Source organism: Capsella rubella, unplaced genomic scaffold, assembly GCF_000375325.1.
Source record: "Capsella rubella cultivar Monte Gargano unplaced genomic scaffold, Caprub1_0 scaffold_2, whole genome shotgun sequence".
Classification (NCBI taxonomy): Eukaryota; Viridiplantae; Streptophyta; class Magnoliopsida; order Brassicales; family Brassicaceae; genus Capsella; species Capsella rubella.
This window is the reverse complement of record NW_006238922.1, coordinates 10,661,781-10,679,767: the sequence shown is the minus strand read 5'-3', so window position 1 is coordinate 10,679,767 and position 17,987 is coordinate 10,661,781. Positions and strand designations below refer to the sequence as shown.

Genomic DNA, 17,987 nt, shown 5'->3' with positions numbered 1-17,987 from the left:
AGTAGTGAATATGTTCAAATTGCATTCATGGCTGTTTGTGTTGTGTCGGTCCACGCATGTCCCCTTCTTTTTCTTATTGCTAAGATTATATATGCATTTTTTCATATGATCCTCCGAACTGTCTTCAGACCAGACATTATGATCACTCCCATTCTTTTTACATATATTATTCAATTATGTTAGCATTACAAATTCACGCTTTCTACCAAAAAAAAAAACTTAAAACTCAACTTTAGCTGTTTTCAGGTTGACACTCTGTATTCTTGGTGGATGTTGTTATAAAATAGTCCAAATTCTAAATATACGATGATGGTATTTATGGTGAAGCAACAATCTATTTTTGGTAGAAATACTTTCTCTTTTAGCTTCTAGTATTGAAATTTACATATCAATTGTAAATTATATTATGCTATTGTCGACACACAAAAAAAAGTATACAATTAGACCAGTTTAAGTAATCACGTAGGTGGATGAAGAAGAAGAAACGAAAAACCTAAAGGGCAATGACATGTATACAGTTGTTTTATATAATTTAAGATGAAATTATTTGTTTTGATCATTAGGGTAACTGGTAAGGGCCGTAGTTGATAGTATTTATTTAACTATTATATACTTTGATAAACATGCGGATTAGACTTGATGACAAGTCACTTGATATTAACTTTAGACTTAATTAATGAGTAGGGCATAGCCAATTTAGCCATTATTAGTTTGCATTTGTCAACATTCACACCTATCAAGTCTGTTACAAAAAAAATAAAATAAAAAAATATTCACACCTATCCCCCATCAATTATTTATCTGTGTATTTTCGTATGTTTTGGTAATATTATTCCACGTTAAAAAGGTATAAACTACTTGTTGTTAATCTACATTTGCTTGCCAATCATGTTTTTGTTTTTTACTTAGTTTTGTTTCATCATCAAAAGATAATTATAAACCATATATCGTGAAGATGATAATTTAACTTGCATGTGAAACGAATCTAATCCAAATCATGAGCCTAGTTTAATTAGCAGTTTATATTCATTGACTAGATTGGGCAATACACATAATATTCAGTGAGATATTTATGTTAATTAGGTCAATTCAAAGTTCGAACATAAATCAACGGCCATTCATTGATTACAAACTTAAACAAAATTATTGTCAGTATTAGGACCATTGTTCTGTCTTCTGTTGGGCTCTTAAATCGTTTTAACATCCTGAACAGCTGAACTCAATCTGTGGTCAATCTTCTAAACAGACTAATTATTCATTATAATCCGATATTTATGAGTCAAATTTCGAACCATCTCTTTGAAAAATAATACGACAAATAGACTTGTCTTTGGAAAATAAACACCCGGAACAGACTTATCTTTGGTCTTCCAAGAGAAAATAGATTCGAACAAATCCTACAAGTAGCATAGAGTTTATACAGTTGAATTTATTTGTTTCTCTTTATGACAAATCTAATATGTGCTTTTGATTCTGTGATCCATGTCTTATCCACGACTTATTAGTCCATATATTTTTTCAACAAAAGAGGGTCCATTCTTATAATATCTCGTCCTTAATGTCTCATTCAGTGTTATCCACTTCCATCTATTTATATACATATACAGAGGGATCTTTTTCATATTTATATTCATATCTCTCTATCAATCTTTTGATATACAACAACAAATCTACAAATCAGTCTTGACACGTCTCTTCTCCTTATCTCTTAAGGCTTAAGCTATATATCCACTGACCATTATCTCTATACCTTGATGATAATACTACATTAGACTTAAAACATTTGGTATGAGCATTACCTAATGTAACTTTCAACTCTAATTTTTCCGAATGCGTTACCAAGAAAACATATTTGTTTCAGAATCAATTTCATGAACAAGGAGTAAATAGAAAAAGACAAATGTAAGTAATGGATACATTAAGATATACACAATTTTACAAACAAAAGTAAGGAATAAAAAAAAGTTAAAGGTAAAAACAAAAATGAAACAAAGTGTTTTTCTTCTTTTGAATTTTAATCACATATTCTCCCACACACAAAAACAAACCCCAATACCAAAAACAAAGCCAAAAAACACAACCACGTCTTGAGATTTCAAACATAATAAATAATATAACAAACTAAATTAATTAATTAAAATTTTGTTCCCCCCCAAATAACAAAATAACTTTCTTCTTTTTTTGCTTCTTTCTTGGTTCTTGGATTTTAAAGTTTCAAAGATCAGATCTTGGTTGAGTTTTGAACCTGTAAAGCACTTTCTTCTTCTTGGAAGTCTGGTTATCGATTGTGATCACAATCTTTCCCGGTTCACCCACCTTAAAAGAATCGGTTATCACCGGTTCGTCAGCTGATGCAATCTTCCGGGTTTTAGAGACGATCACAGCATAGCTTCCCTCGGTGGTTGGCTCAAACTGAGCTCCATAGCTCACGTCTGCGCCCAAAACCCTAAGCTCCCATGAGAGCGTACATGCCTGCCACAAATTAACATTAACCCTTCTTAATCAACAACATTTTTACAATATCAACTTATTAGACTATTAATAGTAATCCTATTCTGAATGTATATAATATAGGGTTTATAGGCAAAATAGTACCTCAGAAGCAGGCAATTCAATGGTGTAGTTTGCTGCCGGTTTAACGATAGCTTCTGTTACGGTTTCTACAGTGGCTGCAGGAACCTCTTTGCTAAGTCCGCCGTATTTAACTGGGACTTGTTCAGGAGCTATGTATCTGTTTTCGACCAACATATAATATAAGCCTCGGTGAGGAAAAAAAAACGTATTATGAAATGGTTTAAAGTGAAAGAACGTTTAATTACTTGAAAATCGTATCGGCAGATTTGGATGGACCAGCAAGGACCATCTTGCTCCTAGTCCTTGGCGATGTGATGATAGATCCGAATGTTTTGTAGTAAGGTATGTACCACCATGGCACATTGATGAATAGCTGCAATTAAAATAAAAACAAAATCAACCAATTATAAACTTCTTAAAAGCCTATGATTAATGAAAAATTAGTACTATATCATATTTAATTCTAATACTAAATTTAATGTTAATGTCATAATCCTGGTTAAATCACGGATATTGCATGTTGTGACGAAAAATATGATACCTCTTTAGCGGCGAATTCAGGATAATTATCTTCAAATTGTTTAACAGCACGTCTGATGAATTGCCACAACGCTCTCTTGCCGAGTCCTGGAGCGTTCCTGAAGTCACTGACGAACACGAACGAAGATTTGGCTTCGGGGTTGCTGAAATCGATAGCTCTCACGCACTTCTCTTGCAGCTGAATCCTCCAGTTGAGGAACTTGTTAAGCTTCTCCTTGTCGGAGAAAAGCTCTTTGTTCTGGAACTCACCGTAGGAGCTGTAGATCACGACGTGTCCTTCTTTGTCAACACCGTGAGCGAATACCATCTTCTCGAACTCGCTCGCTTCTTCTCCTGATTCGACGAGCTCGTCGATTTTGTTTTCTTTACGCCACTGGACGGTGTTTTTGAGCATGGTTAAAGCTTCTTTGACCTTGAAGTCTCTTGCACGGAGGAATTTCGTGAGGATCACGTCGGATCTCTCGTCTTGGAGGAGTGGAACTCCCCAGATCGAGACTTCTTCCGGCTCAACTGGCTCCTCCTCGGCGACGGCCACGGTCTCTACCACGGCGGATTCGGGTTGTGAAACAGAGACGATCGATTCTTCGATCGCTTCAACGGTCTTGGTTCCATCTTCCTCAGCAACAGAGGCTTTCTCGGTTGTTTCAGTGGCTGCTTTCTCTTCGGGTTTGGTTTCTGCCGGAGCCGCCTCTGATGACTTCTCCTCCGCCGCTGGAACCGCAGGCTTCTCTTCCTCAACCTTCACCTCAGTGGCTGTCTCTTCTTTCTTCTCCTCTGTTTTCTCCTCTGCTTTAGTTTCCTCCTCTGTTTTCTTCTCCTCCTGAGCAGGTTTCTCTTCCTTCACGGGAGCAGTGAACTCCCGTTTGTTCAAAGCCTCCCTCACAAGCTCCTTGAACTCTTCAAGTGCCTTCTTCTGAACTTCCTCAGCCGTCAAAACAATCACCTTCTCAGCTACAACAACAGTCTCTTCCTCCTTCGCCGGAACAGATTTCTCATCTTCAACCACCGGGGAGGACTCTTTCTCCGGAACCGCCTCCTTCTCCTCAGAGGCAGGAGGAGCAGCCACTTCCTCCTTCTCTGGCACAGGGGTAGGAACCGTAACTTCCTTATCAGTCATAGGTTTCTCAGTCACGGAAGCAGCGGCGGCGACATCAGCTGCTTTTTGTACCTCTTCTTGAGCCATCTTTCAAAAATTCAAGAAAAAGAGAGAGAGAGAATTTGGAAAGTGAAAGAGAGAAGGGTTAGTGATGAGAGAGAGAAGAGGAAGAAGGAGAGGTTTTTATAAATAAAAAAGAAGAAAAAACGAAACAGAGGAATTTGGCAAAAGGGAACAGACTGGTCGGAGCTGTTTTGACAGCTCATTCGAACACACATCTCTCTCTCTCTTTGGGGTCCTCCTTCTTTCTTCTCCCAACGGCCGTCTTTTGTTTTTTTGGTAAAACTTCCATTTCTAACCAAATCCTATTTTACCTTGTTGTATTATAATTGGTTTCTCCATAATTAACATTATATTAGTTACTATATTTACACTTTTGTGAATATATTTTTATTATGATTCTTCTTGATTTGAAGATATTATATACTGCTTTTCTTCATAGTTGTCAAGATTCTTTTCTATGTGCCTAATTAATTATCAAAATCTTTACAATTAAAGAAGATATATTTTCAAATTAGATACAGAAAGCAATGGGGCAAAAAAAAAAAAAAAAGTGGAATCATTTCTGAAACGGTAAAGAGAAAGGACAGTAGCATGCTAATGCTAGTCATGTTTTTATTATAAAGTAAAGTTGTGTTTCAAATCATGACACCATGTTATTTATATCATAACATTAGTAACAACACATACAATTTCTTATTACATGTTAAAAGATGTTTTTATTTTTCTCATTATAAAGGATAAACACGAATCAGAAGTATAATATTATTAGCCTAAACCAGATATTAAATTATAGTAGAAAAACTTATTTATAGAATTTAAGTTGGAATTGATTGTATCTATAGTTCTAATAAATATTTTTTTGGTTTCTGTATTTTCAAGTAATCGAAAAAAGATTGGACGCCAGTTTCATTTTGCTGTAAAAATAAATTAAGTTTAGTATTCAATCCAAAGTTTTAAGTATTAACTAAGTAAAAAATTAGTATGAGATTTTTTTTGGGTATTTTATTCTAGTACAAAAGCAATAAATTCATGAAGATTTCAAAATTAATTCCAAGAAAATGTTACTATTTAATTCGTCGAATATTAACAAAGCTTTTTTGGTAAATAAAATCTGTAACCGCGTTTAATGCCCTTACTTATTCATATCATACTCCCAGATATCAGAAAAATTTATAAGTATAACTCGTTTGAAAAAAGTTTACAAAAAAAAAGCTCGTTTGAAAATCAATATAAAATACAGATCATTTCAACTTTTTTAATGAATTCGTCGATAATATCCGATACTAGTTAATAATAATTAATAACTGAGACAGATATTGACACCAAATTAGCGAATGTCACGATAGTTTTGTTCATAATTCGAAAACTTTGACTGATGTTCATATAATCATATCAACCGTCATGATTTTGTGATGAATTATTTAGACGTCAGATTTTTTTTTCAAAGGATTAAACCGTAATTAACACAGATATCAACGTAGTATATACAGTATAGTTAATTAATAACATGGCTTTTATTTCATGTTATTAATCAAAAAAAAAAAAAAAAACATGGCTTTTATTTCCTTTCTTTTGCGTGCAGTGTGATGGTGTGCAATTGCATGCCTATCCAAAATAAACATTTCTTTCACCTGTTTCAAGTTGTTGACGTACACTGAACGTTAGGACATTGTCTTTATCTTATAGTAATTTTTTGGGACAAAAATCTTATAGTAATTAACTATATTTCAATCTAGGTTATACATATATATAAGTTTCATTTGTGAAAAGGGGAAACGAAGTCTTGAGAATTTCTTTCATGGTCCGAAAAGATTCACATGTGCATGTATAAATATATTTTTTTTATATCAAAAATGTATAAATAAATTGAAGTATTTATGTTACGACATATCAACACCTCCATTTGTGTTGATAATCTGAGTAGTTTTGAATCCATAAGTCTCATCAAGGTTCAACTCTAGTATGTCATGATCACATTTAGACATATAGCTAAAAGTAACACCCAGAGACTACTTCGCACGTAAAGAAATCCTCAAATTATTGTATTTGGTCATCTATACTATAAACATATATACATTGGCACGTACCGTTGTTTGATGCGTTGTTGTAAGTTGTAATTCTATACTCGAACTCAAAACCAGAGATTAAGGAGAAAATTGCAATAGGTACTACTACTAGAGCTGTCATCAACCCCACGGTTAAAGTCATCATATAAGACAGTACTTAAATTCCAAACATGGCATAGTATGTTCTATATTCTATTTGGTCATCAAAAGGTTTTTTCTGCCACCTAATATGAATTCAATTTACATTCTAAAGACTAAACCTTATAAATACGTATCCACAAATAATATATATATATATATATATTTTGATTACATATTCGAAAAAGTAAAGTTGGTAGTATACAATGGCGGATTGATCCGTTAAAAATCCCTTCATTGGGTTGCTTTTCTCAACACAAAAAAAAAAAAAAAAAAAGAAGAAAGAAAGCTGTTTTTGTTCATCATCGCTGTTGCCATCTTATTATTATTAATACACTCTTTACATCGCATTTAGCTGGTTTTTTTTCTTTTCTTTTCATAACCCACTTACTTGTATTTTTATATACATTCCTAACAATGATTGATCCTAGTTTGCAGTATCCTTATAATTAAGAATTTCTTATATCTATTTAGGTGGGAGGGCTAATAATAAAATCATATTTGATACTATTATTTACTTCTTTTGTAAAAAGATGCTAAGATCATCGTATCTGACTTTTTTTAATTTATTCTTTCAATTTTACGTTACGACTTACACGAATATGGATTTTTTTTATAGTTAGAAACTTGGGGGCAAACAAGCAAATAGCTTAAAATATTTGCAAAATGTTATCCGACAATTATACGTTAATGTAACTAGTTCTTGTAATTTCACGGAAAGGGCAAACGCTTCTTTTTGTCTAATGTGTTTTGTGAACACAATTAAAAAAAAAAAAAAAAAAAAGTGTGTTTGTGAATTGTGAACACTTGCCGTTTCTTACCTGAAAAAGACCCCAAAAAAAACGAAACTTGCCGTTTTCACCATCATATGGTCTTTTTACATCACATGACGAGACAACTTGCTTTGTTTCTTTTATCATGAAATGACAAAAGAGAAACCAAATTGAGTGATTGACATTACCTCCGGGCATGAGTTAGCAATATTCGGCTTCAAATTTACACACGATTTATACTACTACAACTAAAATTAAGATTTAATTTTTAATTTATGCTATTACTACACATAACTAGAAGCATAAATCAACATATTTATGTTAACCCTATTACTAGTTTACTACTACTACTAGACAAAATTAGTAGCATTAGTAGATTTATGCTAATGCTATGACGACTATGTGTAATATTAGTAGATTTATGCTAATGCCACTACGGCTAAAAGCCTAAAATAAGATTTATGCTACTACTATACAAAATGAAATTATAATATAAAAAATTTATAAAATTACGTACGTTATGTTTTTTTTTTTTTTTTTTTTTTTTGGTAAACCTACGTACGCTATGTTTTAATATATTTGTTTCTACCATAGTGAACTCGCATCAACAGATGAAGACAGAACAACTCGCATCAGAAGGTTGTCTTTTCTCTCCCCTGCCAGCCAAACTACTTGTGTTGTTTCTATTACCAAAAAAAAAAAAACTACTTGAGTTGTTGACAAAAAAAAAAAAAACAAAAAAAAAACTATTTGAGTTGCTTATTGTCTAAACTATAAAATATGTAATTTGATTAGTTGGGTGTTAGGCCCAATTATGTAAATTAACATATATTTAATGCAGCCCAATTGCTAAAGCTAAGTCATCTATGTTACCACAGCCCACGTGGGGAGGAATAAGTTGTGTTTTGGGTTGGAATGATGCTATTTCCTTTTACAGTTTGATGTATGTATACAAAGCTTTTATTACCACTAAAGCGTTAATCACCGATATATTAACACAAAAATATGAAGAATGATTTAACAATCAAAATAAATTGTGAATACTATTTCATTTATCCATCCGTCTCACTATTTCCCATCTAATCTCTTTCATGTCACTCAACGTATAACATTAACTATTCCTCAAGATCGCTAGAGAGTTTACTTTGGGTTGTTGTAGACATACGACTTGGAGAGATAGACAATACAAACGAAGGACATGGAGCTGAGACAAGCAAGTAGCCAATAGAAGTAATCAAGATGTGCCTGGTTCAGGTTATTATCGAACCAGCTCGCTTGACCGGACTGGCTTGTGGCCATCTCGATGACGGATATCATGAAGCTACTTAAGAAGTTTCCTATGCCGATTATGCTTATGTATAGAGCCAGTCCCATGCTCCTAAGCTCGACCGGGACTTGTCCATAGAAAAATTCTTGTAATCCAACCATAGTGAAAACGTCAGACACTCCAAAGAGAACGTATTGTGGAATCAGCCAGCAAACGCTCATTGGGACAATGGCTTCAGGCGTATCAAGCAGTCCGTGATCTCGAGCGGTCTTGAGCCTTTTCATCTCGACCAAAGCAGCTGTCACCATTGAAATAATTGATAGAAAAATGCCTGTGGAAATTCTCTGAAGCGTTGTGATCCCTGCTGGTTTATGAGTGAATGATTGTGCGATTGGGACGAATAAACGGTCATAGATTGGGATGAAGATGAGTATTGCAAGGCTTATGAAGCATTGGAGTGTAGCTGCAGGGACTAAGAGTGTTGGTGTGATTGATCTGTCCATTGTAGAACCTTGCTTTGTGAAGAAAGTAGGAGATTGTCCATACACAATGCCAAACACTAAACTACACATCCATATTGGAATGAGACTCAACACAGCTTTTGCTTCCTCAACTTCGTATGAATCGCACGAAATAGCCGCTCTGTTCAAGAATCTGCATTTACCAAAGTTTTTTATTTATTAACATTTTATTATGTTTCAACATTTGAAGCAAGCAAGTCACAAAACACAAAAGTTTTTTTACTTTCCATTCTTTTTTTTTTTTGTATAATCTAAATGTAAACGTCAACAATTTTTGTGTCTGTGTAAAATAGAATTTACGTATGGAATTGTCTAAAGTGGAATAAAATGTAAAGTATACGTTGTATACATAAATATCTGGTCGAACATTTTTTATATATATAACATCTCTATTCGAAAATTTATAGTGAAAATGTGACAAAACATGCCACACGTGCACATACTTTAAAATTTATAAATTGAAGTTAGGTGAATATTTTGTCTATTCATTTACTTAATATTATAAAAAGAAGATGCGTAATAGGTTTGTGGTTTAACTAAATTTTAGATAAGCATATTGACAAAAAAAAAAAAAAATATGTAAACTTAGTATTACCTGTATTTATTCGAACTTTCGTCAGGCAGAAGAAGACAAGTCTCATCCGAAGAAGTTTGTCGTCGGTTTTTGGCTGCAGCAATAAGGACACGTCCAATTCTAACAAAAGGGTTGTTATGTTTTTTTCCATGTCTACCTTCTCCTCCAGAGCTGAAGCGATAAGTTTTGATTCCAAGCAAGAACAAGAACAGAGCAAGCATCATGGAGAGGCATGGAATCCCATATCCTAAAGCCCAACTCAGATTCTCTTGGACATAATTGATGACCAACCGAGTGGTCAATATGCCGGTTGATATCGCAAAATACAACCAGTTAAAGTAAGTACTCTTGGCTTTGGACTCTACAGGGTCTTGTTCATCAAACTGATCTGCTCCGAAAGCTCTAAGACATACCTTGAAACCTCCTTCACCCAACGCAATCAGATAGAGAGCACAAAAGAAAACTACTACTTTGACTTGTGAAACGCACGAATCATGTGTTTCTTGATCTGCACAGAGATCGGGAATCGTCGCTGCAAAAGTAAGCAACCCAAGTCCCTATAAAGAAGACATTAAAGATTTTCAAGAAATATGAGATTCAGTCTTAAAACCAACTGGCCATTAGTGAATAAGAGGAAACTTTGGGATTAGTTATTACCATTATGTAGAAAGAAGAGGTTAAAAGGATGGTACGGAAACGGCCAAGAAACGAGTCGGCAATAGAACCCCATACCAAAGGCAAAAAAGCCGCTGTTCCGAGCCAGAGGTTGACATTTGAGGCTGCAACCGCGGTCGACTCTTGTAGCGGCCCCGTGAAGTAGGTCATCAGATTTGAGGCTACCCCGAAGTAAGCAAATTTCTCCGCCATTTCCGCACCTGCCCGAATGTATCATCTTCTTTTAGTTGGCCGGAAAGATGTTTGAGTAAAGTGGTGAAAAGAAGAAAGGTCAAAAACTTACCAATGGTGAAGCCAGAAGATCTCCATCCACCCGAGGTTGATCTAACGGATGGGTTGCCTTGATAATCCACAGAGCACTCGACAATACCGTCTGAAACTATAATTCCAGCCTCCTTATCGTCCTTGGACATCGACATTGCCAGTTATAATATTGTTTCAGAATTACTGATCTATAAGTTTTTTTTGTGTGTTCTAAAGTCAACATTGATCTATAGGGTTATATATATAGTATATACACAACTTTGGCGCATCACATTGACCAAATTCTAGAATATGCTTTCATATCTTATATATTAGCCACGTGAGTCACGAGAACGTTATTGATTGGTCTATTGATAAATACGACGCTATAAAATTCATAGGTTACATTCAAAAAAAAAAAATTCATAGGTGACAGGAATGACGCCGTGTGAAGTGGTTGGAAAAGAGGAGAAATTTGCACAATCTGGTGGTTATTATATATAATTGATAAAAATCAATGCAAGATTTTAGATTTCACATATGATGATGATACGGCCGATATCTACATGCATGCCTGTCCTGGAGTTCACATGCACTGACCAAAATCTATCTAAGTCTAGCGTTTTCATCATATTAGATTCTGACAGCGTTTAACACGTGAGCCACGACGAAAACGCTATTGATTGCTCCATTAATTGATAACTGCGTAAACCAAAAAAGTCTACGGTGTATAGGGATGACACCGTACATGAAGTTGTCAAAATAAAAAGTTAATGAAGGTTAGATTTCAATTGATGAGACGGCCGATCAGATCTCCAGCTTTAGATGATGCATCCTGGCCCAATGGAATTATTCAAGATTTTTGGCAGACGTCAGATGATTTGTAATCTTCGAATTTTTATCATTTATATAGATGTTTTATAAAAACTAATTTTTCTTTGACTAATTCCATCATAGTCGTATTGAATTTTATTTTCTGTTCGCTACTTGCCCAGTTAATAAATCATGTTGTTTTGTTTGTAGCGGTGACAAGAAAAATCAAATTAATTATTTTGTACCTCTTCTGTTTACTACAACAAAAACTTTCTTTTAAAATAATATATATATATTTGTCAATTTTGATCTTTTTAAATAAGTAGTACTATGTAATAAACTAATAATAGACTTTTTAAAAGTAAAGTACCTTTTTCATTATTTTTTTGAATGAATATCAAATTGTATTCCACAGAACAAAAAAAAAACTGTTTTTACAATAAATGAACCAAAGGAGTAGATATATTGAGAGAGTAGCTTTTAGATCGAATTCCGAACTCCTCATTTGTATGCGTTCGTAGGCACCTTGAGTTCATATAGTGCTGAGCTTGTTTCTTACACTATTGAGTTTTGGGGGATGGAAGTGTCACCTTGTCTTCTCCCCAGGGGCGGACCTACATTGTGGTTGGTGGTGGCAGCTGCCACCAGTAACTTACAAATTATTTAAAAAATTACTTTGTTCATAATTATCAATGTAGCAAAATGGCTATGTTTACATGTATAATATATGAGAGATGGTGAGTTCGAATCCTGAAAGTGTCACTTTGCACCCACTTAATTTTTGGGCTGGATCCGCCACTGCTTCTCCCATATATTTCCCTCCATATGCTATGTGTATGGTAACCTAGAAAGCATATCTAAAGATGAACTTGGAGAGTAGCGGTTGGGTAGAATCAACTTATTTCAATCATGTCATATAAATAATTAATGATTCTTGCATCAAAATAGAAATAGTATCTTATAGTCTAATATTGGTTGTATTTGATAATTAAGTTATGTATTTGTTAAACTAATATACATGCTCTGGTTGAAATGTGGTGCAACTGTTCCTTGTAAGTTTTCCAAACTACTCGGCGTAAGATTTTTTCTTACCACAAAAACGTAAATAGTAAATAAATTTTTATTTATTCATCCGTCTCACAATTTCCATTAAACTTCTTTCATGTCATTCAACGTGACATTATTCCACAAAATTGTTGGAGAGTTTACTTTGGGCTCTTGTAGACATACGACTTGGCGAGATGGACAAGGCAAACGAAGGAGATGGAGCTGAGACAAGCAAGTAGCCAATAGAAGTAATCAAGATGTGCTTGGTTCAGGTTATTATCGAACCAGCTCGCTTGACCGGACTGGCTTGTGGCTATCTCTATGGCCGATACCATGAAACTACTCAAGAAGTTTCCTATGCCGATAACACTTAGGTATAGAGCCAGCCCCATGCTCCTAAGCTCGACCGGGATCTGTCCATAGAAAAATTCTTGTAATCCAACCATAGTGAAAACGTCAGACACTCCAAAGAGAACGTATTGTGGAATCAGCCAGCAAACGCTCATTGGGACAATGGCTTCAGGCGAATCAAGCATCCCGTGATCTCGAGCGGTCTTGAGCCTTTTCATCTCGACCAAAGCAGCTGTCACCATTGAAATAATTGATAGAAAAATGCCTGTGGAAATTCTCTGAAGCGTTGTGATCCCTGCTGGTTTATGAGTGAATGATCGTGCGATTGGGACGAATAAACGGTCATAGATTGGGATGAAGAAGAGAATTGCAAGGCTTATGAAGCATTGGAGTGTAGCTGCAGGGACTAAGAGTGTTGGTGTGATTGATCTGTCCATTGTAGAACCTTGCTTTGTGAAGAAAGTAGGAGATTGTCCATACACAATGCCAAACACTAAACTACATATCCATATTGGAATGAGACTCAACACAGCTTTTGCTTCCTCAACTTCATATGAATCGCACGAAATTATCGCTCTGTTCAAGAATCTGCATATGCCAAAGTTTGTATTATTTAAAAGTATTTTACTATCTTGTACAAGTGACAAAACACAAATATCAAACATGCCACACGAACGAACGAACACATACTTTAAGATTTATAGATTTAGAATATTTTGTCTATTCATTTATTTACTACTTATTATAAAAAGATGATGCGTAATAGGTTTATGGTTTAACTAAATTTTAGATTAGCATATTGACAAAAAAAATATGTAAACTTAGTATTACCTGTATTTATTCGAACTTTCGTCAGGCAGAAGAAGACAAGTCTCTTCCGAAGGAGTTTGTCGTCGATTTTTGGCTGCAGCAATAAGGACACGTCCAATTCTAACAAAAGGGTTGCTATGTTTTTTTTATTTGTCTACCTTCTCCGCCAGTGCTGAAGCGGTAAGTTTTGATTCCAAGTAAGAACAAGAACAGGGCAAGCATCATGGAGAGCCATGGAATCCCATATCCTAAAGCCCAACTCAGATTCTCTTGGACATAATTGATGACCAACCGAGTGGTGAATATGCCGGTTGATATCGCAAAATACAACCAGTTAAAGTAGGTGCTCTTGGCTTTGGACTCTTCAGGATCATGTTCATCAAACTGGTCTGCTCCGAAAGTTCGAAGACATACCTTGAAGCCTCCTTCCCCCAAAGCAATCAGATAGAGAGCACAGAAGAAGACTACTATTTTGACCTGAGAAACGCAAGAATCATGTGTTTCTTGATCTGCACAAAGATCAGGAATTGTTGCTGTATACGTAAGCAGCCCAAGTCCCTATAAAATTCAAGAGCACACAAAATAAGTATATTAGAGAATTTTAATAAGTAGGAACAACCATAAAACAAGTGTAGGGGATCATAAAAATTATTACCAAGATGTAGAAAGAGGAGGTTAAGAGGATGGTACGGAAACGGCCAAGAAACGAGTCGGCAATAGAACCCCATACCAAAGGCAAAAAAGCAGCTGTTCCGAGCCAGAGGTTGACGTTTGAGGCTGCAGCCGCGGTCGACTCTTGTAGCGGCCCAGTGAAGTAGGTCATCAGATTTGAAGCTACCCCGAAGTAGGCAAATTTTTCTGCCATTTCCGCACCTGCCGGAATATATATTCTCTTGTTTAGTTGGCGGGAAAGTTTAGTTTGAGACTTTGAATACATGGTGCAAGAAAAAATAGGTCAAAAACTTTACCAATGGTGAAGCCAGAAGATCTCCATCCACCCGAGGCGGATCTGACGGATGGCTTGCCTCGAAAATCGACGGAGCCCTGAACAATATCGTTTGAAACTGTAGTTCCAGTCTCAGTATCGGCCGTGGCCATCGACATTTGCCTGTTAAAATATTTGTTTGACAGGGCTTATTGATCTATAGGTTATATATATATATAGTTGGTACATTACGATGACCAAAATCGAGACTAGGTTTCATATTATAATCTGCCAGCTTTTAATACGTGAATCACGACGAAAACGTTACAGTGGATCATGGATCCATATATCAATAATTGCAACGCCTCAAAGTCTTTGGTGCTAGGAATGAGACCGTACATGAAGTGGTTGGGGACGAGGGGAAAATAAGTGTCAAAAATCGGGTGGTTACTAGAATTTGATAAAAAGAAGTGAAAAGTTAGATTTACTCAATTGATGATAGGGATCGACCTCCAGCTTTTGATGATGCATCCTTGGTCCAAATTAGTTTATTTAGGAGTTATCGCATACGTAGTTTATTGTAATCTTGGCGTTTTTATTATTTATGTACACATTTGAAAACTTATATTTATTTGACTAAAGGAAATAATCATGAACGTATTATTATTATTTTTTTTTATGTCGGCTGGAAAATTAATAAATCAACTTGGTTTTGTTTCTAGCGGTGAAATAAAAATCCAAATACACTTTCTTGCATCTTCTATTTACTACAGAAACTTTCTATATCTGTTTAAGATTTGAAAACTTGCATAAGGAACAAAAACAATTATCAGTTTTAATCTTTTTCAATTTATAAAATAGTATAATCTTTTCTATAAAAAGAAATAAAATACTTTCTAGTAAAGTACCTTTTTGGGGTTTTTCTTGTTTGATAAAGTAATATAAGAACTTTCAATAAAATTGAAATTGATGTGGATGGACAACGGTGATGGAGGCAGATACGTCTCATCACGATGCCATGTGTGTGTTGATTAATATATCACCAACTTAGCGTAAGCTGCATCGCAGTTAATGATTTTAGGTCCAGGAGGAGAACGCTGCATGGCGGAGTTTTATGTGAGACAATTGGGCAAGCTTCATCCCAAAGACATCATATCATCTCTTATAAAATTTTCTTTTTATTACTAAAATAGGTGTTCTTGTTTATGTCTATATATATATATATATATTACACGAATAACATGATAGGCTTTGGTTTAAATGGTAATTTAAAGAATCATGCAATTTTGCTAAATTACTGATCAGATTGGTTTAATTTAGTGATAGATGTGGCTGAACAATTCTTTGACTTTTTACTTTCCCGTGGTTGGTATGCCGTGTTGACTTGGTTTGTCATGAAGCCATATCAAAAATGGATAAAAGCCAATTCAGTTTAGAAGACAGATGATTATACCACGTTTTAATAAGTGTCTGGTCTATATAGTGTTACACCATGGGCATTGGAAGGTCCCATGGCAGTCCCCCAGTTTTTTAAGAAAAAAAAAAAAAAAAATTTTATGTGCGGGTTGTTCCTTTAAACGGGACTGTCCCTCTTCCATTCGCGGGCCCCACTGACACGTGGCGGCCCGCTATTGGATAATTTTTTTTTTTTTTTTAATTTTTTGTAAAAAGAAAAAAAAGAAAAAAAAAAATTTGGGACCAGAAATTGGTCCCTCTGATGCACATGCCCTTATGTATGGAGTCGCAGACTTATTGTATTAATATTTGAACTGGGCTTATTGTATTAATATTTGAACTGGGCTTGATGTATTAATATTTGAACTGGGCTTGATGTATTACAAAAGGCAATGTTGGAGTTACTTTCATTAATAACAATGGTATTTGGAGCAGACCAATCCGATGAAATGATTTAATATGGTATTTGCTATTAAGTCTGCGCTTCCCACGTTTTATTTTCTAAGCTCTAAATGTTTTTTTTTTTTGGGGGCAAAAGCTCTAAATGTTTTTTTAATAGCAAATACCATATTAAAACGCTATTGTGTGGTTGGCGGGACGTAGCCAATTCTTTTGGCTCCAAAATGATATTTTACTACTTGCTTTAGATTAGCAAGTAGTTGTCCATATTTGGAAATTTGGAATAAGCCTAAGAACTGCCTTTGCTTTTTCACTTTCAGCAGCTTATAATTAGACCATCCTCAATAGGGGTATCTTAGGAAGCTAAGATACCCCCACTTTTTCAAAGAAAATATCTTATATAAAAATTTTCTTTGCTCAATAGGGGTATCTTAGGAAGCTAAGATACCCCCATTAAGGATGCCCTAAGTTCTCGATAGAAGGGATATGTGCTCTGTTTATTTGAAAAGACGTTTGAACATGTTCAACTAGTTATAGATTACTTCAGTTCTTGTGCTAGTGTTTGTCTTAATATGAACATGAGATGTACGTAAAGCGAATGTGGAAGAGTCATTTATGACTAAGATGAACAACCGCAACAGTATTAGTTAATCTAACTTACATTACATCTCATAAATCATACATGTAAAACAACGAAAACCTATATACATGTATAAACTCAATTAAGGATACGAGATACAAACCTAAACACACAAAGAGAAGAAATTATAAATTAAGGATAAACAAACAATAAAATATGCTAAAAAGTGGATACATTAAGTATTGAAGAGTTGAGACTTTGGGGGCTCTAATTTGCTTTATAAAGATTTTAAGACATTGACTACTTAATTTAACTTTGAATTTTGTTGATTTGGTAAAAAACAAAAAAAAAAGGTGAAAAGATGAAACTAAAATGATATCCACAATGAGAAAAAAGAAATCGTTATCTATGAGAACCCATCATCAAAGTAATATTACATGTACGAATTATAGGAAAAAAAACGTGTTTTCTATCTTAACAGTAACTAGCTTTTAACCCGCAATACACCGCGGGACGATTTTTTTGACTAAAAAAATATATATTTAAGTTATATTTGTTAATTTTTATTATCCTGTTAGTGTTAAAGATTGTGTAACTGTATTTTTGATTGTTATTTTTATTACTTAAATCGCGGGACTAAAAAAATTATGTTTAAGCTATATTTGTTATTTTTTTGTTTTGTTAACCCGTAAGATAACCCGTAAGAAAAACATATAACTCAAACCCGTTAAATCATATTTATGTAAAATATAAACCTTGAATGTTTTATAGATTCGAGAGAGATTTTAGTTTTTGTTTTCCAAAAACTCATTTTTAACCAATCAAGATTTTAAAATTTTGGATTCCCTAAAATTTGGCATAACTTTTTTTTTTGTAATCTTCCATTCAAGATTTTGGATTTTTAAGTTTCATATTAGTCATACTTATAATGATTCCGAACCACTGTCTAAATTTTTCTACCCGATGTGGGACGTTATACGTATATGTTTTTTTCTTTTATTGATTGAGTAATATATGCCCGTTTTCAAAAATTCAAATTGCTACATATGCAAAAAAATTGTATTTTTATTATACTTA

The 17,987-nt window shown here is 34.5% G+C and overlaps 3 protein-coding genes across 3 annotated transcripts; all 3 read right to left on the bottom strand.

The window, feature by feature from the left end:
* Nucleotides 1-2,072: 2,072 nt before the first annotated feature.
* LOC17895678 (patellin-1) lies at nt 2,073-4,371 on the bottom strand. Its single transcript, XM_006302017.2, has 4 exons — nt 3,116-4,371; nt 2,820-2,947; nt 2,596-2,731; nt 2,073-2,472 (listed from the first exon to the last, which is right to left on the bottom strand). The coding sequence occupies exons 1-4, from the start codon at nt 4,295-4,297 to the stop codon at nt 2,215-2,217; spliced, it is 1,704 nt and encodes a 567-aa protein (XP_006302079.1). The 5' UTR covers nt 4,298-4,371; the 3' UTR covers nt 2,073-2,214.
* A 3,892-nt stretch (nt 4,372-8,263) lies between these two features.
* Nucleotides 8,264-10,747, bottom strand: LOC17895759 (protein NRT1/ PTR FAMILY 5.12). The gene is made up of 4 exons (XM_006302031.2): nt 10,571-10,747; nt 10,270-10,487; nt 9,634-10,169; nt 8,264-9,171 (listed from the first exon to the last, which is right to left on the bottom strand). The coding sequence occupies exons 1-4, from the start codon at nt 10,704-10,706 to the stop codon at nt 8,391-8,393; spliced, it is 1,671 nt and encodes a 556-aa protein (XP_006302093.1). The 5' UTR covers nt 10,707-10,747; the 3' UTR covers nt 8,264-8,390.
* A 1,700-nt stretch (nt 10,748-12,447) lies between these two features.
* LOC17894001 (protein NRT1/ PTR FAMILY 5.12) lies at nt 12,448-14,696 on the bottom strand. Its single transcript, XM_023787700.1, is given in 5 exon segments — nt 12,448-13,329; nt 13,573-13,718; nt 13,720-14,109; nt 14,207-14,424; nt 14,520-14,696. Coding segments are annotated over 5 exon segments (1,671 nt in total). The 5' UTR covers nt 14,656-14,696; the 3' UTR covers nt 12,448-12,548.
* Nucleotides 14,697-17,987: the final 3,291 nt, after the last annotated feature.

Coding starts and splice junctions, on each gene's coding strand:
- LOC17895759 (XM_006302031.2), bottom strand. CDS start 10,706: ATGTCGATGTCCAAGGACGATAAGGAGGCTGGAATTATAGTTTCAGAC. Junction 10,488..10,570: donor ATCTTCTGGCTTCACCATTG/GTAAGTTTTTGA, acceptor ACATTCGGGCAG/GTGCGGAAATGGCGGAGAAA. Junction 10,170..10,269: donor CCTCTTCTTTCTACATAATG/GTAATAACTAAT, acceptor TCTTCTTTATAG/GGACTTGGGTTGCTTACTTT.
- LOC17895678 (XM_006302017.2), bottom strand. CDS start 4,297: ATGGCTCAAGAAGAGGTACAAAAAGCAGCTGATGTCGCCGCCGCTGCT. Junction 2,732..2,819: donor TCTGCCGATACGATTTTCAA/GTAATTAAACGT, acceptor GGTCGAAAACAG/ATACATAGCTCCTGAACAAG. Junction 2,473..2,595: donor TTGAATTGCCTGCTTCTGAG/GTACTATTTTGC, acceptor AATTTGTGGCAG/GCATGTACGCTCTCATGGGA.